This window comes from Bombina bombina, chromosome 11 (assembly GCF_027579735.1).
Source record: "Bombina bombina isolate aBomBom1 chromosome 11, aBomBom1.pri, whole genome shotgun sequence".
In the NCBI taxonomy this organism is placed as follows: Eukaryota; Metazoa; Chordata; class Amphibia; order Anura; family Bombinatoridae; genus Bombina; species Bombina bombina.
In genome coordinates, this window is record NC_069509.1 from 37,192,000 (window position 1) to 37,212,581 (window position 20,582).

General features: G+C 38.8%; 1 protein-coding gene across 4 annotated transcripts in view; it reads left to right on the plus strand.

Moving 5' to 3' along the window:
• Nucleotides 1-20,582, plus strand: part of LOC128641998 (sulfotransferase 1 family member D1) — a 143,402-nt gene that overhangs the window by 111,845 nt on the left and 10,975 nt on the right. For all 4 annotated transcript variants that reach the window (XM_053694634.1, XM_053694636.1, XM_053694635.1 and 1 more), the window contains 4 exons: nucleotides 5,831-5,956; nucleotides 7,491-7,588; nucleotides 8,412-8,538; nucleotides 13,754-13,848. In XM_053694634.1, the coding sequence (XP_053550609.1) occupies nucleotides 5,831-5,956; nucleotides 7,491-7,588; nucleotides 8,412-8,538; nucleotides 13,754-13,848 (446 nt within the window). The remainder of the gene's footprint in view (nucleotides 1-5,830; nucleotides 5,957-7,490; nucleotides 7,589-8,411; nucleotides 8,539-13,753; nucleotides 13,849-20,582) is intronic.

The window sequence follows — 20,582 nt, forward strand, 5'->3', positions numbered from 1 at the left end:
CTGACATTAGATATAGAACCATGGGGTCTGATGTACTGATATTGGCATGTAGCTGACATAAGATATAGAACCATGGGGTCTGATGTACAGTCTGATGTGGGCATGTAGCTGACATAAGATATAGAACCATGGGGTCTGATGTACAGTCTGATGTGGGCATGTAGCTGACATAAGATATAGAGCTATGGGGTCTCATGTACAGTCTGATGTGGGCATGTAGCTGACATAAGATATAAAACCATGGGGTCTGATGTACAGTCTGATATGGGCATGTAGCTGACATAAGATATAGAACCATGGGGTCTGATGTACAGTCTGATGTGGGCATGTAGCTGACACAAGATATAGAACCATGGGGTCTGATGTACAGTCTGATATGGGCATGTAGCTGACATAAGATATAGAGCCATGGGGTCTCATGTACAGTCTGATGTGGGCATGTTGCTGACATAAGATATAGAACCATGGGGTCTGATTTACAGTCTGATATGGGCATGTAGCTGACATAAGATATAGAACCATGGGGTCTGATGTACAGTCTGATGTGGGCATGTAGCTGACACAAGATATAGAACCATGGGGTCTGCTGTACAGTCTGATACGGGCATGTAGCTGACATAAGATATAGAACCATGGGGTCTGATGTACAGTCTGATATGGGCATGTAGCTGACACAAGATATAGAACCATGGGGTCTGATGTACAGTCTGATGTAGGCATGTAACTGACATAAGATATAAAACCATGGGGTCTGATGTACAGTCTGATATGGGCATGTAGCTGACATAAGATATAGAACCATGGGGTCTGATGTATAGTCTGATGTGGGCATGTAGCTGACATAAGATATAGAACCATGGGGTCTGATGTACAGTCTGATGTGGGCATGTAGCTGACATAAGATATAGAACCATGGGGTCTGATGTACAGTCTGATGTGGGCATGTAGCTGACATAAGATATAGAACCATGGGGTCTGATGTACAGTCTGATGTGGGCATGTAGCTGACATAATATATAGAACCATGGGGTCTGATGTACAGTCTGATATGGGCATGTAGCTGACATAAGATATAAAACCATGGGGTCTGATGTACAGTCTGATATGGGCATGTAGCTGACATAAGATATAGAACCATGGGGTCTGATGTACAGTCTGATGTGGGCATGTAGCTGACATAAGATATAGAACCATGGGGTCTGATGTACAGTCTGATGTGGGCATGTAACTGACATGAGGTCATGGGGTCTGATGTACAGTCTGATGTGGGCATGTAGCTGACATTAGATATAGAACCATGGGGTCTGATGTACTGATATGGGCATGTAGCTGACATAAGATATAGAACCATGGGGTCTGATGTACAGTCTGATATGAGCATGTAGCTGACATAAGATATAGAACCATGGGGTCTGATTTACAGTCTGATATGGGCATGTAGCTGACATAAGATATAGAACCATGGGGTCTGATGTACAGTCTGATGTGGGCATGTAGCTGACATAAGATATAGAACCATGGGGTCTGATGTACAGTCTGATGTGGGCATGTAGCTGACATAAGATATAGAACCATGGGGTCTGATGTACTGTCTGATGTGGGCATGTAGCTGACATAAGATATAGAACCATGGGGTCTGATGTACAGTCTGATGTGGGCATGTAGCTGACATAACATATAGAGCCATGGGGTCTGATGTACAGTCTGATGTGGGCATGTAGCTGACATAAGATATAAAACCATGGGGTCTGATGTACAGTCTGATGTGGGCATGTAGCTGACATAAGATATAGAACCATGGGGTCTGATGTACAGTCTGATGTGGGCATGTAGCTGACATAAGATATAAAACCATGGGGTCTGATATGGGCATGTAGCTGACATAAGATATAGAACCATGGGGTCTGATGTACAGTCTGATATGGACATGTAGCTGACATAAGATATAGACTCCATGGGGTCTGATGCACAGTCTAATGCGGGCATGTAGATGACATAAAAGATATAGAACCATGGGGTCTGATGTACAGTCTGATGTTGGCATGTAGATGACATGAGATTCAGAACCATGGGGTCTGATGTGGGCATGTAACTGACATGAGATTCAGAAACATGGGGTCTGATGTGGGCATGTAACTGACATGAGATTCAGAAACATGGGGTCTGATGTGGGCATGTAGCTGACATAAGATATAGAACCATGGGGTCTGATGTACAGTCTGATATGGGCATGTAGCTGACAGAAGATATAAAACCATGGGGTCTGATGTACAGTCTGATATGGGCATGTAGCTGACATAAGATATAGAACCATGGGGTCTGATGTACAGTCTGATGTGGGCATGTAGATGACATAAGATATAGAACCATTGGGTCTGATGTACAGTCTGATGTGGGCATGTAACTGACATGAGGTCATGGGGTCTGATGTACAGTCTGATGTGGGCATGTAGCTGACATTAGATATAGAACCATGGGGTCTGATGTACTGATATGGGCATGTAGCTGACATAAGATATAGAACCATGGGGTCTGATATGAGCATGTAGCTGACATAAGATATAGAACCATGGGGTCTGATTTACAGTCTGATATGGGCATGTAGCTGACATAAGATATAGAACCATGGGGTCTGATGTACAGTCTGATGTGGGCATGTAGCTGACATAAGATATAGAACCATGGGGTCTGATGTACAGTCTGATGTGGGCATGTAGCTGACATAAGATATAGAGCCATGGGGTCTCATGTACAGTCTGATGTGGGCATGTAGCTGACATAAGATATAAAACCATGGGGTCTGATGTACAGTCTGATATGGGCATGTAGCTGACATAAGATATAGAACCATGGGGTCTGATGTACAGTCTGATGTGGGCATGTAGCTGACACAAGATATAGAACCATGGGGTCTGATGTACAGTCTGATGTGGGCATGTAGCTGACATAAGATATAGAACCATGGGGTCTGATGTACAGTCTGATGTGGGCATGTAGCTGACATAAGATATAAAACCATGGGGTCTGATGTACAGTCTGATGTGGGCATGTAGCTGACATAAGATATAGAACCATGGGGTCTGATGTACAGTCTGATGTGGGCATGTAGCTGACATAAGATATAAACCATGGGGTCTGATGTACAGTCTGATGTGGGCATGTAGCTGACATAAGATATAGAACCATGGGGTCTGATGTACAGTCTGATGTGGGCATGTAGCTGACATAAGATATAGAGCCATGGGGTCTGATGTACAGTCTGATGTGGGCATGTAGCTGACATAAGATATAAAACCATGGGGTCTGATGTACAGTCTGATATGGGCATGTAGCTGACATAAGATATAGAACCATGGGGTCTGATGTACAGTCTGATATGGACATGTAGCTGACATAAGATATAGACTCCATGGGGTCTGATGCACAGTCTAATGCGGGCATGTAGCTGACATAAAAGATATAGAACCATGGGGTCTGATGTACAGTCTGATGTGGGCATGTAACTGACATGAGATTCAGAACCATGGGGTCTGATGTGGGCATGTAACTGACATGAGATTCAGAAACATGGGATCTGATGTGGGCATGTAACTGACATGAGATTCAGAAACATGGGGTCTGATGTGGGCATGTAGCTGACAGGTACTACAGGTCTCTGGGTATGATCCGTTTAGGCATTTGGCTAACATGAGCTTTAAGACCATGGTGTCTGATCTGAGGTCTAGTTATGAGCCCAGCAGGGACGTACTGCGACCAACCAGGGACCCCAGTCAAAAATTAGTGAAGGGCCCCCACCCTGCCCCTTCCTCATCTCACTGCCACTAGCTTAGCATCGTAAAATGTGCCTACTACCGCCACCTCCCTCACAGTCACAACCACTGCGCTTGTTCATTTAACAAACTGTGATTGTGAGCATTAGCAACACACCAACTGACAAAGCCGAACTGGCGAAACATGTCAGGGCGCGCTGAGACCTCCGGTCTCTGTTTTTAAATGCTCAAGCAGTTGTTTGGATGTGCGAGTGATGACCTTTATTTAGAAATTGAAACTAAGCTTGAGTGAGATTGTGTGAATGATATTAGTGCCTTGTTACTGATCCTGAAAGATTATATTTTTACTCCTAAACCTTCTATACAATATTGAGTTGATATCGCTCATTTGTGAGCTGCACTAGCAGGTCTATTTGTAAAAAAGTATTTAACTTTAAAAGGGGGTAATTTGATCGTTACTCTGAATTACCCATATAAGTTTCAGTGGATATCTCTCCTCTGAGAGCTGCAATAACAGGTCTACCAGTAACATAAGTATCTCTCACAGTGTCCGGATATTAGAACGGACTATAAGACACATTTTATAACACTTGATGGAAATTATAAGAGGCCTGCTGTAATATTAGCTCTGGGGTTTCTACACAATTTTATGTTTGGTTTACAAACACTACGTATCAGCTTATTACAGATTTAATTCAGGCTTTATGGACTGCCACAAAATATTAAGAACTATATCTATGTTTTAGGCATTAGCCAAACTTAACCCTTAACCACTATAAAGGAAAATTATCCCTGATCAATCCATTGATGGTTTTAGCTCACTACCAAGTAAACTAGTAATACTAGTTACATTATATTTACAGTTCTGGGTGAGTGTATCAGCTGGATTATAATTGATAACCATCAGTAATTTTTACTTTTGAAAATATAAGGGGGTTGCCCTCTCACATTATTGCAGCAGCAGATAATTTGGTCCGAATATACTCCAGATCATTTTTTGTATTTCCACCAGGGGTACCACAATAAGTACACCACGAATAACCTTGAATTAGAGGGAGTGGTAAGCACTATAATTGACTGACACACAGGACTTGTGTTCACCAGTATTGAACTAATAAGAGGCTTGCTTTATTATTGAGACATTACAAACTACCTTAAAATATTGAGAATTATATCTATATTACATGGTGGCCACTAGTATTAGTCAAACCCAACCCTTGACTATTATCAAGGAAAGTTATCTTTGACCTACTTAGTTATTGTTTCAGCTCACTATTAAGTATATTAGCAACTCCAGTTTAAATGATATTCAGAGTTCATGGTGTGTGTATCAGCTAAAGATCAGTAACCACTAGTAATTTTTACCATTAAAAATCATAAGGGTGTTGCTCTCTTACACTACTGAAGGGATATATAATTTGGTCTGAATATATCACAGATCACTTTGTATTCCCACTAGTGGTACCTTAATAAGTACACCACTAATAACCTTGTAATAGAGGGAGTGTTAAAGCACTATAAGTCACTCACACACAGGATTTGTGCCCACCTGTACTGTACTGATATTTGTGTATTTTTTCCTGGTGTCTCCCGCCTTAGTAGCACATTCAGTCTGTTCCGTGGTCCACAACTGTGATTTTAATTCACTGTATATAGTTTTTAACATTTTACATTAAAAGTTAAGTTTTAAAACCTGCCTTAATCCTGGGCCTTCCTTAACTAGTATATAGTGGCCCCACCGTCTAGTATTGGTGAGTGCTATCCAAGTACATTCTTTACAATTACTTTGGCGATTGGTCTCTTTCCCTAGTATTTACTTTAATGTACAGCACCTCAGTCTTATCCCCAATACTTGTACAGCATCCGTCCCTGTGAGTATTACACCAGGGATAGCTAATCGGGAATATTGACACAATACCAGTAGTGCCATCGTATTTTCTTTTTCCTTTGCTACACCGGTCATCCAATATGTTTGTGGAGGGCAGCTGGAAACCATAAGTACAGGACAGAGGGAGGGAACACAGACAGACAGACTGAACCCCAATATCTCCTTCCCTCAGGGACCACTTGGATGAGCGAGATTGTGGATCTTGTCATGAATGAAGGAGACAATGAGAGGACTAAGAGAGGTGCCATCCATGATCGAGTGCCGTTCCTGGAGTTTGCTGTGCCACAAATACCAACAGGTACCTGGCTTTATTATACCGTGCTTTTTATAAGCACACATTCATTTTAATTAAACCATTTAAAAGTAAAGGCATTTTAGAAGTTTGTTGTTTGAAAAGAGAAACAATACACAAGGTAAATAACACACAATGTTCCCTAAACCATTGCTTACCAGCGAGCTTGACTACTGGTTTTATACTAATGAGCATTGACTGAATGTGAAAGTTTAAACCATAAAAGAACATTAAAGGGACATAATAGTCATATGCTAAATCACTTGAAACTGATGCAGTATAACTGTAAAAAGCTGACAGGAAAATATCACCTGAGCATCTCTATGTAAAAAAGGAAGATATTTTACCTCACAATCTCCTCAGCTCAGCAGAGTAAGTTCTGTGTAAAAAGTTATACTCAGCTGCTCCCAGCTGCAGGTAAAAAAAATAAAAAAAAATGAAGAAATGAACAGCAGCCAATCAGCATCAGCAGTGCTGAGGTCATGAACTCTTACTGTGATCTCATGAGATTTGACTTAACTCTCATGAGATTTCATAGTAAGCTTCCTTTACCTGATTGGTGAAATAATATGAGCGTTCACAAGGCTCATCCTTTCAGCTGTCCCAGGACAGACACACTAAAAGGCTGCTTAGAAATCCTTTACAATGGGAGGTGGCTACTGAGGAACTTTTGAGGTAAAATAACTTTCTTTTTTACATAGAGATGTTCAGGAGATATTTTCTAGTCAGCTTTTTACAGCTATGCTGCATCACTTTCAAGTGTTTAAACATTTGGGTATCTAGGCCCTTTAATAAAACATTGAAATATTTGAATTTATAGAACAGCAAAAGCTAATTTTAAAACTATATGGAATGAATGTGCAGATATTACACACATGGACATTACAGTTTTTATTAAAAGCATTTTGCTATATACTTATGTTATCAAAAATGCTTCTAGATAAAGCTGTTGCTATTTCATTGATAGCTTTTATGGTGCAATTGTCGTTGTCATATGAAATATACATCAGCATGTCCCAGGTAGTGACTTACCAAGCCTGAGGTGACAAGCACCATGTAGTGTGACACCGCTGGCTCTATATTAGTATATGCTTTCTATGTCACATACGCTCTATGAAACAGTGACAGCTTTTACTTGAATAAATACTGCTAAGATGCATTTTACAAAAAGATATGTTAATCATAACTGACTGATATTAAATGGCCCGTGCATGTCTATTGGTTGACAGAGACAGCTCCCATAACTGTACAACCTCTATAAACCAGACTGAAAAAGTAGTTCTCTATTGTTAAACAATAAAGGACTGCAATACATTTATAAATACCTCATCATTTACTCAGATATTTAAAGGGCAGCACAGTCAGATTTAAACTTTCATGATTCCTATATAGCATGCAAGTGTAAACCACTTTCCATTTTACTTATATAATTAAATTTAAATGAAGTTGCTATAAAAAACTGGCACTGCTAGTTATTTTTATAGAAGCTTCATTATAATGAATGTGTAGGATTTAACCTCTAATCTCTTTGTTTACTCAGGCACCGAGACACTGGATGCAAGCGAATCACCTCGTGTGATCAAAACCCACCTCCCTGTTCACCTCCTGCCCAAGGAATTCTGGGAAAAAAACTGCAAGGTAAAAAAAATAAACAGAGGTTTTTCCCTTTGAACACAAACTGATCTCTTATTGAGCACAGACTGAGCGCTCCCTGCACATAACTGTCACTGTGCTCTGAGTTCTCGCCAGGGTTTGAAGTGTCATACTGTAAATATGACTATTACAACCAATCAGAAACTAACTTATTCATATGTAGAAAGATTTTGTAGATTGCCAGTAATTTATGCGGAAGGTGGTGGCTTTAAAAGGGACAGTGTACACCAATTTTCATATATAACTGCATGTATTAGATACTATAAGGAAGAATATGCACAGATGCTGATTTAAAAATCCAGTATAAAACCTTTAAAAACGTACTTAGAAGCTCCCATTTTAGCAATGTTAATGAGATTAGACAGGACACCCAGTGAAAGGGGCTGGGGAAACAGGAACAGCAGACACTCTCCCATCCCCCTATATGTAGGGTGACCATATTGCCGCTTTAAAAAAGGGACACATATGAAAAATACATATGTCAGGGCTTTTTTCAGGTCTGGTTTAAGAAATGTTCTGTATAAGAACCCTGACATGTATTTTTCATATGTTTCCCTTCTTAAAGCGGCAATATGGTCACCCTACCTATATGAAAAGACAGATTGTACAAACATGAGCCAGCAGGAAGGTGTAAACGCATGTATACATCTGACACTGTGGGGCTTGGGTAGGAGTCTAAAAATCAGCACAATGTTATTAAAAAATAAGCAAAATTCTCTCTTACTGCTGTCACTTCTCACAGCCTGGGCTCACTCTCACAGCACACACCTAACGCTCCTTCGTGTATCCCAGTGACCTTTCTTTTCAGATGATATACGCGGCTCGCAATGGGAAAGATGTGCTTGTATCATATTATCATTTCTATCGCATGGCAATAGTGCACCCAGAGCCCGGAACATGGGAAGAATTTTTCGACACATTCCTGGAGGGACAAGGTGAGAGGCAGAAGGACTAATGTGTGACAATAGGAGTATTGGGCTCTGTGCGTATTTATATATCTGTGTAATTGTGCATATACTGAGGAGGGTAAATAAGTGCTTGTGGTCAGAGACTTGTGTGGTTCTAATCTGACGCTTAAACCCTGGTGTTTAGAATGATATCAAAGCTGTGGCTTATACAGGTCTCCATTTTCCTCCAGTTTCCCATTCTTTATTATATTACCCTTTATTTTATTTTTTCATTCACTCTGTTTTCAAATGATGTCTGGAGCACTATATAGCAGGAATGTTGTCCATTAGCAAGAGCACTAGATAACAGCACTATTACCTGTCATGTAGTGCTACAGATACTACCTAGGTATCTCTATAACACACAATATTATACATTAGCAAGAGCACTAGATAACAGCACTATTACCTGTCATGTAGTGCTACAGATACTACCTAGGTATCTCTATAACACACAATATTATACATTAGCAAGAGCACTAGATAACAGCACTATTACCTGTCATGTAGTGCTACAGATACTACCTAGGTATCTCTATAACACACAATATTATACATTAGCAAGAGCACTAGATAACAGCACTATTACCTGTCATGTAGTGCTACAGATACTTACCTAGGTATCTCTATAACACAATATTATACATTAGCAAGAGCACTAGATAACAGCACTATTACCTGTCATGTAGTGCTACAGATACTACCTAGGTATCTCTATAACACAATATTATACATTAGCAAAAGCACTAGATAACAGCACTATTACCTGTCATGTAGTGCTACAGATGGTACCTAGGTATCTCTATAACAGAATATTATACATTAGCAAGAGCACTAGATAACAGCACTATTACCTGTCATGTAGTGCTACAGATACTACCTAGGTATCTCTATAACACACAATATTATACATTAGCAAGAGCACTAGATAACAGCACTATTACCTGTCATGTAGTGCTACAGATACTACCTAGGTATCTCTATAACACACAATATTATACATTAGCAAGAGCACTAGATAACAGCACTATTACCTGTCATGTAGTGCTACAGATACTACCTAGGTATCTCTATAACACACAATATTATACATTAGCAAGAGCACTAGATAACAGCACTATTACCTGTCATGTAGTGCTACAGATACTACCTAGGTATCTCTATAACACAATATTATACATTTGTTAGAGCACTAGATAACAGCACTATTACCTGTCATGTAATGCTACAGATACTACCTAGGTATCTCTATAACAGAATATTATACATTAGCAAGAGCACTAGATAACAGCACTATTACCTGTCATGTAGTGCTACAGATACTACCTAGGTATCTCTATAACACACAATATTATACATTAGCAAGAGCACTAGATAACAGCACTATTACCTGTCATGTAGTGCTACAGATACTACCTAGGTATCTCTATAACACAATATTATACATTAGCAAGAGCACTAGATAACAGCACTATTACCTGTCATGTAGTGCTACAGATACTACCTAGGTATCTCTATAACACACAATATTATACATTAGCAAGATCACTAGATAACAGCACTATTACCTGTCATGTAGTGCTACAGATACTACCTAGGTATCTCTATAACACACAATATTATACATTAGCAAGAGCACTAGATAACAGCACTATTACCTGTCATGTAGTGCTACAGATACTACCTAGGTATCTCTATAACACACAATATTATACATTAGCAAGAGCACTAGATAACAGCACTATTACCTGTCATGTAGTGCTACAGATACTACCTAGGTATCTCTATAACACACAATATTATACATTAGCAAGAGCACTAGATAACAGCACTATTACCTGTCATGTAGTGCTACAGATACTACCTAGGTATCTCTATAACACACAATATTATACATTAGCAAGAGCACTAGATAACAGCACTATTACCTGTCATGTAGTGCTACAGATGCTACCTAGGTATCTCTATAACACACAATATTATACATTAGCAAGAGCACTAGATAACAGCACTATTACCTGTCATGTAGTGCTACAGATACTACCTAGGTATCTCTATAACACACAATATTATACATTAGCAAGAGCACTAGATAACAGCACTATTACCTGTCATGTAGTGCTACAGATACTTACCTAGGTTTCTCTATAACACAATATTATACATTAGCAAAAGCACTAGATAACAGCACTATTACCTGTCATGTAGTGCTACAGATACTACCTAGGTATCTCTATAACACAATATTATACATTAGCAAGAGCACTAGATAACAGCACTATTACCTGTCATGTAGTGCTACAGATACTACCTAGGTATCTCTATAACATAATATTATACATTAGCAAGGGAACTAGATAACAGCACTATTACCTGTCATGTAGTGCTACAGATACTTACCTAGGTATCTCTATAACACACAATATTATACATTAGCAAGAGCACTAGATAACAGCACTATTACCTGTCATGTAGTGCTACAGATACTACCTAGGTATCTCTATAACACACAATATTATACATTAGCAAGAGCACTAGATAACAGCACTATTACCTGTCATGTAGTGCTACAGATACTACCTAGGTATCTCTATAACACACAATATTATACATTAGCAAGAGCACTAGATAACAGCACTATTACCTGTCATGTAGTGCTACAGATGCTACCTAGGTATCACTATAACACACAATATTATACATTAGCAAGAGCACTAGATAACAGCACTATTACCTGTCATGTAGTGCTACAGATACTACCTAGGTATCTCTATAACACAATATTATACATTAGCAAGAGCACTAGATAACAGCATTATTACCTGTCATGTAGTGCTACAGATACTACCTAGGTATCTCTATAACACACAATATTATACATTAGCAAGGGAACTAGATAACAGCACTATTACCTGTCATGTAGTGCTACAGATGGTACCTAGGTATCTCTATAACACACAATATTATACATTAGCAAGAGCACTAGATAACAGCACTATTACCTGTCATGTAGTGCTACAGATACTACCTAGGTATCTCTATAACACACAATATTATACATTAGCAAGAGCACTAGATAGCAGCACTATTACCTGTCATGTAGTGCTACAGATACTTACCTAGGAATCTCTTCAACAAAGAATACCATGGGGACATATGAATATGATAATAGAAGTAAATTGGAAGCTTTTTTAAAAAATTGTATGGATTACAAAAGAAAGGTTTTGGATCTCACGTCCCTTTAAAGTTTGGCGCACAATAATATAGCTGATTTTCTAGGGTGCAGACAGCTCTGCTGGGGACCTTATCTGCTACAAATGATTCCAACCTTTAACTTAAACCTTCTCACTTCTTTACTGTTCTCTCTACGAAGAGCGCTAGGCCCCACCTTGCAAATACAGGGCATCTGACAACCCCACCCCAGCAGCTTCCTAGATATTTTGTCATTATCAAATGATTTCTATTAGTTTTCTTATCTATATACTGTATAATATATATATAAAAGCAGTCCTGACTGACTGAATGACTGACTGACTGACTCCTCAACGCCCATCTCAAACCGTTTAAACTAGAAACGTGAAATTTGGAAGTTACATTGTTTTTATGACGTAGGCACCCACTAAGGAAGGATTTTTGGAAATGATATCCCTAAGGGGTGAAAAAGGGGGGAGGGTGAACTTTTTATGAGGACACCTATATTTTATAAACTGACGATGTTACAAACGTAAAAATTGGTATTTACATTCTCCTTTAAAAAAAAAAGAAACACGTGTTTTACCATTTCCAAAAAATCCACTTAACTGGGGTCAAATGGGGGGGGGGGTAATTTATGAGGATACCTATATCTCAAAAACTGACAATGTTACAGACTTGAAAATTGGTATTTAGATTCTCCTTGAAAAATAAAGAAACGTGTTTTACCATTTCCAAGAAAACCACTTAAGGGGGGTGAAAAGGGGGGGCTGATTTATGAGGATACCTATATCTAAAAAAACAAATATGTTAGCGTTAGACGTGAAAATTGGTATTTACATTCTCCTTGAAAAATAAAGAAACACGTGTTTTACCATTTCCCCAAGATCCACTTAAGGGGGGTCAAAAGGGGGGGCTGATTTATGAGGATACCTATATCTCAAAAACTGACGATGTTACAGACATGAAAATTGGTATTTAGATTCTCCTTGAAAAATAAAGAAACATGTGTTTTACCATTTCCCCAAAATCCACTTAAGGGGGAGGGGTCAATAGAGGGGGGCTGATTTATGAGGATACATTTATCTATTTTCACAGATGTGAAAATTGGTATTTAGATTTTCCTTGAAAAATAAAGAAACGTGTTTTACAATTTCCCCAAAATCCACTTAAGGGGGGGTCAAAAGGGGGGGCTGATTTATGAGGATACCTATATTTAAAAAACCGACAATGTTACAGACCTGAAAATTGGTATTTAGATTCTCCTTGAAAAATAAAGAAACACGTGTTTTACCATTTCCAAGAAAACCACTTAAGGGGGGTCAAAAGGGGGGTCTGATTTATGAGGATACCTATATCTAAAAAAACAAAGATGTTAGAGTTAGATGTGAAAATTGGTATTTAGATTCTCCTTGAAAAATAAAGAAACACGTGTTTTAACATTTCCCCAAGATCCACTTAAGGGGGGTCAAACGGGGGGGGCTGATTTATGAGGATACCTATATCTCAAAAACCGATAATGTTACAGACGTGAAAATTGGTATTTAGATCCCGAAAATTAACGAAAACTCAAAAAGTTCATGTCAGCGAGTGTGCACAGACGTGAGGGCACATGTCGTTGTGAGTAGTCGGGTTTTTCGCTATTTTTTCCAAATCACAAAATCCATGCAAGCGAAGCCGCGGGCAACAGCTAGTTAAGATTATGACAGTTAGAATTGAGTTTCTGTAGAGGATGAAAGAAAAAGATGTTTATTGATATGGGTACAATTTGTATAAACTCACAAGTCATATATACATGTACTTATTTACTTGCAGTTAGGGATTTATTCGTTTTCATTGTATAACAATTACTTTTTCAGTCTTTTACTAAAGCAATACATTGTGGTCCTCATTGGCGGCCAAGGGACTAGTTTGGGAATATCTTATGTTCTGCGCCCTTTCTTCTTTCTCATGTTCCCTATATAGACATGAGTAGTCATTTGATGTGGAGCTATATGTTTATCTCTTGCAGTTGCTTTTGGCTCATGGGCTGCCCATGTGAAGGGTTGGTGGCAGATCAGAAATCAGAGAAACATCTTATATCTGTTCTATGAAGATTTATTGGAGGTGAGGACCCAGAAGGTGACCCTGTCAAACTGTGCATTTATGGTTCATAGAGATACTTCAGTTGCCCGACTCCCATAATACTCCTAAAGCAATGGACTTGTGACATAATTAGCAAATATATATATATTACCTCCAGTAGGCTAAGTGTATATCTTACTTTCACCAAGATTACAAGTTATGCGCTAAACCCGGTGCGTAAATAACGCAAAAAATGAGTGGCATTGCACTCTCCATAGCGCTGCCATTACAAGTTACTGAAAAGCCTTCTTTTGTTGTGCGATAAGTCATTTTATAGGGCTATTAGATTAGGTTTCATTGTTATTATTTTGGATAATTTCGTTTATAATTTTTTATAATCTTAGAATTTTTTTTTGTAATGTTAGATTATTTTTAATTTTTCGCAATTTAAGTGTTGTTGTTTTTTTGTAATGTTAGGTTTTTTTAATTTTTTCGTAGTGTTAGGATTTTTTAATATTGTAATTTATTTATTTTTTATTTTTAGTTTATTTAATTAAAATAGTAATGTTAGGTTAATTTATAGTTTAATCTTAGGGTTTTTTTTCCACAGGTAAGTTTTTATTTATTTTACGATAGTTATATTGTAAGTTTAATTTAAAGTTAGGGTGGCCGGCGGTTTAGGGGTTAATAGTTTAGTGTTTTGTGATGTGGGGGGGGCAGTGGTTTAGGGGTTAATATATTTAGTTTAGTGTTGGCAATGTGGGGGGGCTGGCGGTTTAGGGGTTAATAGTTTTTTTATAGTAGTAGCGATGTGGGGGGTCAGCAGTTTAGGGTTAATAGCTCTATTTAGTGTTGGCGATGTGGGTGGGCGGCGGATTATGGGTTAATAAGTTTAATATAGTATTTGCGATGCGGGGGGGATGGCGATTCAGTGGTTAATAGGTAGTTTATGGGTGTTAGTGTACTTTGTAACTTTTTTTTTTAAAATATTTTTATTGAGATTCACTTTAAAGCATACAATATTGAAATGTTAATACATATTATACAAATAAATAATTTCAAAACATTAACTCAAGTTGCAAGACATTTGTGAGATCAAGACGTGTAAGGTATGCCTATCAAACCCTAAAGAGCTATAAGACCACATAAAGAATATATTAAGTTGAAGAAGGTAATTGGAAACAGTACAAGACCTCTCATGGGTCTCAATCGTTGAATCTTATTTTTCCCATTTTAAGGGAAGGGGTTATCAAGTAACGCTTATGCATTTCAATCATCAGTAATTTATCACGGTCTAGGTGCATTCAGGTGATCCGCCAAATATAAGCACACATAACAAAAATAGCAGTATTAGTATAATAGAACATTTGTCAATCTATCTATTGTCTTTCAATACAAACAATGTGTTGGTCCTCCTGTAAAGGCTTTTCAGACTTGTACATTTTTAGGATCACCAAGTAAGAAAGCTGGTTGAGAAATGAAGTAGGTAATTGAAGGGTTTGTATAGGATTCAGTTTCCTTTGCTTACAAAGTAAGCTCATTGGTATAAGGAAGGGGAAGATTGAGGAGCCGGAGCCAGCACAAATTCAAGAGGTTAGGGTTAGGGGCAAAAAGAAAAAGATAATATTTTAAAGCTGGGTTGATAAAGAAATGGTACAGGGCTAACCTTTACATCTCCCCTCAGGGGTTGCTGTCACCACTGGACGGAGCCGGAAGAGGGGTATGGGATATGACCCACTCTCTCTCACAGAGTGGGAAAGGGTGAGGGGAGATATCTTTGAACAGGAGGGAAACTAGAACGGAGTGCATATATGAACAGGGGCTATGGAATCATATAGAGAAATGTATAACATTTATCTTATCCTAAGTGAGAGGGTTGTTTGTTGAGGACTATCTGGGATTACGTTAACCTAACTACTGTATAACCCATCTATGCGGCCTCATGTCGAACAATTTAACAGCAACAGTATTCATCCTATTCCTGCAAAATACCTCAAAGCCTCAGTATTGGAATAATTACTACATATTCATGTAATGAGAAACCTGCGTTGAAAAAAATAAATAATTTCCATTGTCCTTCAGTAGCAGTCAACATATATTGTCTCACCATATTGCACAGTTACAGTTGCCAGCTCCAAATTAGAACATTGAGCTATCATAAAGAATTGAACATCATCTACTAGAACTATCTCACCAAAGGTTCCAATCATATAAACTATTCTCATCTTAGACTGATCAGCCTATATTTACACCATGTGTAACATAGAGACAAGCAACTTTAAAGTACTTAAAACAAATCCCATAACATAGGACCGTAAGGTTAAACAGGGCTTGTGCATCTCTAGTTGTAAGATAAACTGTATCTTTTAGAATTGTAGTGTGTTGCTAGTTGCAAACGCCAAGAGATACAAATTATAACCTGGCAATATGCTACAAGCGTTTTGATAAGAGTGAACTCACAGAAAATGCTGCTAGACAAATATGATTCTATTCAGACAAACAAGTGTGCAAGTCTGATAAATTCACAGAGGCAAATATGGATAGCTAGATCAAAAATAGAGTTCTTTAGCATAAGATTAATTGTTAATATAAAGACTGAGTAAGTATGGTTGATAATATGAACTGGAAACAACTTGAGAGAATCTGATTAGCAGAGTTATACTTGCGGTAGCCTGTGCTTGGCTTTCCCTTGCAGCATGGAACGCTGTAATGGCGGAGTGAGACCGGAGTTCTTCCTGAGAGCTGAGTGGCTAGTTGCAGTACTGGTCAGGCTGAGAGATTGTTCTGTAGCTTCCGGGAGGAAGGTGAGTTAAAGTCCTAGCGAAGCAGGTGATGAATCAGCTGCGGCTGGAGACGTCAGAAAATCCTCTGTAATACTGTGGCGGTAAGTGGAGCGGCACTTTAGGAGAGAGACTGACAGGCAATCTATGAAATGGATTCTGATGGCTGTGCAGATTAAGTGTCTTTAGAAGAAAGCAGCAATTAGTTAGAAAGATCCTTTTGAGGGTTAAATTCAAATAAGCAAAAGTTCAATATCACTCAGTTTGAGATGATAGCAGGAGTGACTTGATTTCTGTGAAGTATTCCAATCAGAACAAACAAAATAATCAAGCAAAGTAGATCTCAGGAAGTGAGGTTTTATAGGCAGGTGCAAAGGTGGAAGTGGAATGTCTTAAAGGGACATTACAGATCCCCCCCCCTCAAAGCATCCGCTCCGAGGATGCAGGCTTAGCAGGATAACGCCTATGAAAAGCATCCAGGAGACGGGTAGCATGAACATGAGACCTGGGTACTCAGGAATCCTCCTCAGGACCGTAGCCCTTCCAACGGATGAGGTACTCTAAACGACCGCGGTACATACGGGAGTCGAGTATAGAATCCAACTGGAATTCGTCATGGTCATCCAAGTGAATGGGCGGAGGTGGTTCTTTCGGCCTTCCCCTAAAGGTGCTGGATGTATGTGGTTTCAGCAAAGACACATGAAACGTGGGATGCACCTTGTATCTAGGTGGCAATTGTAGGGTCACAGAGGTTGGATTGAGTATCTTCTTTATAGGAAAGGGGCCAATGTATTGGTTAGCCAAATTCCTTGATGGAACAAATAATTTCAGATATTTCGTGGATAGCCATACCAAATCACCTAATTTGTAATTTGGACTATCTCGGTGTCTTAAATCGTAGTAATGTTTCTGCGAGGCTTTGGCAACCTGTAGATGTTCCTTTAATAAGAGAAGAGAGTCCTGGAGATTGACGAGATATGAAGTGGCTGCTGGTGAAGTAGAACCTATACGCGAAAGTGGAATGGTTTGTGGGTGGTAACCATAGGTAGCATAGAATGGACTGACTTTAGTCGAGGCTGATATTGAGTTGTTGTATGAATATTCAGCTAGAGGGAGAAGGGAGTACCAATTGTCTTGCAAATGTGTTATATAGCAACAAAGATACTGTTCTAAAATCCTGTTAATTCGTTCGGTTAAACCATTAGCCTGAGGATGGTAAGAAGTTGTTAATCTAGGTCGTATTCGTAGAACTGAACATAAAGCTTTCCAGAAATGTGAAGTGAACTGAGTCCCTCAGTCTGTTATGATGGATTGAGGGATTCCATGGAGATGTACTATATGTTTTATGAATGCGTCTGCGGTTTCAGTTGCAGATGGCAAAGACGGTAGGGGAACAAAATGTGCTAATTTCGTGAGATGGTCGACCACCACCATAATGGTGTTATGGTTTTGAGATACTGGCAATTCCACTATAAAATCCATTGAAATTATTGTCCAAGGAATCTCCGGAATTGGTAAAGGTGTGAGTAGTCCAATGGGCTTTAGTTTCTGACTTTTATTTCTAGCACAGACCGTACATGATACTATGTACTGTTGAATGGCATCTGGATTATCATGGAATTGTTGCAAGATATAAGTCCTAAGTAGTGTAGGTATATAGGTCTTGTCATGGTAAGTATAAAGTCCTGTTTTGTCTTTTAGTAGTTGTGGGATGTCTGGTATGTCATCAGTTTGAAGAGCTTTGAGGATATCGTTTTCAAATGGTGTGAGGTTACCTATAATCTTGTCTGGAGGTATGAGACACATGTTATGTTCTGTCTTTTGATTTTGTTCATATACACGTGAAAGAGCATCAGCTCTAGAATTTAAAGGTCCTGGTCTGTATGTTATTACAAAGTTAAACCTGTCAAGGAATAATGCCCAACGGACCTGTCGTGAAGAGAGGGTTCTACTCTGACATAAATATTGAAGATTTTTATGATCAGTGTATATTGTGAATGGTCTGTTGGTACCTTCTAAAACATGTCTCCACACTTCTAAAGCAGTCTTAATGGCCAACAGTTCCTTGTCGCCAATCGTATAATTTAGTTCTGCAGGTTGCAGTACTCTTGAATAGTAGACAACTGGATGAAGTGTAGTATTTGTACTAGTTCTTTGGGAAAGGATTGCTCCTATGCCAATGTCTGATGCATCTGTTTCTACTATAAATTCACAAGTATGATCAGGGATTGACAAGATGGGTGCTGATGAAAATTTCTCTTTCAAGAGTTTAAAAGATGCATCAGCTTCTGTTGACCAAAAGAACTTTGTATTAGTTTTTGTTAGATTGGTCAGAGGTTTCACAATAGCTGAGAAGTTAAATATAAATTTGCGATAAAAGTTGGCAAAACCTAAAAAGCGTTGCACAGCTCTCACTGTTTTAGGTTGTGGCCAATCTTTTATTGCAGATAATTTTTCTGGATCCATTTGAATCCTATCTGGTGTTATGATATACCCAAGAAACTTTATCTCATGCACGTGGAATAAACACTTCTCTAATTTAGCGAACAATCTATGTTCGCGTAAACGTGTCAACACCCACCTAACATGTTTTATGTGTTCAGATGTTGTTCTGAAATAAATCAGTATATCGTCTAAGTATATTATTACGCAGATATCAATGAGATCTTTAAATATTTCATTTATGAAATATTGGAAAGTACCTGGGGCATTGCACAGGCCAAAGGGCATGACTCTATATTCAAATAGCCCGTAGCGGGTTCTGAACGCAGTCTTCCACTCATCCCCATCTTTAATCCTGATCAAATTATACGCCCCCTTGAGGTCTAATTTAGTAAATATAGACGCACCGTTAAGGCGCTCAAGGAGTTCAGGGATGAGTGGAAGTGGATACCGGTTTTTAATGGTTACTGCGTTCAGAGCTCTATAATCTATAATTGGCCTTAATGTTTGATCTTTGTTCTTTACAAAAAATATACCCGCTGCTGCGGGAGATACAGAAGGTACTATAAAGCCTTTTCTAAGGTTTTCATCTAGGTAGTCTCTGAGATATTGTAGCTCTTGTTGTGATAGTGGGTATATTTTACCAAAGGGGACAACTGAACCTGGAACTAAATCAATCGGACAGTCGAAAGTCCTATGGGGTGGTAAGGTCTCAGCCTCTTTGATATTGAACACATCAGATAAGTCCTGGTACTCAGGAGATATGGTAGTCTGCAGTGTAGCTATAGTCTGTTGTGGGAAGCATGTGTTTTTACAGAACTCAGAAGTGAAATGTATGTTACATTCTTCCCAGTTGATACTAGGATTGTGTTTTACCAACCAGGGTAAACCTAAGATGACTGTGTGAATGGCTGTGGGTATGATGTCAAAGCTTTGAAATTCAACATGACCCTCTTCTGTCTGTAACATTAGTGGGATGTGTGGTGTGTTACCGGTCCTTTCTGGATTAAAGATCCATCTATTACCTTAATAAAAAGAGGGTTTTGCTTTGAAATTATAGGTATTTTATTTTTTCTGGCAAAGGAAGCATCCATAAAACAACCATATGCGCCAGAGTCAATAACAGCTTCAGTCTTGAACTGATGTTGATCCCACTACAAAGATAGAAAAACAGTAAGTGCATGAGTCTGTTTCTGCAGGGATACAGTATAGATATGGGATGGCTTACCCTTCTTAGTACGTTGTAGAATGGGACAAGTACCCACTGTATGATCTTTACTAGCGCAGTAAAGACATAGGTTAGAGGTGCGTCTCCTTGCTTTTTCCTCTGGTGTGAGGGGAGCCTTGATAATGCCAATCTCCATGGGGACACTTACTGGTGTGTTTCTGTCGATATAGGTAGCAGTTGGTCTTTTAAATGAGGAGTCAGAAGTCAGTCTCTCAGTGCGGCGTTCCCTTAACCTGCGGTCTAAGGTGATTGCCAGCTTAATAAGTCCTGTTAGGGTCTCAGGCATCTCTACTCTGGAGATTTCATCTTTTAAGATGTCATTAAGC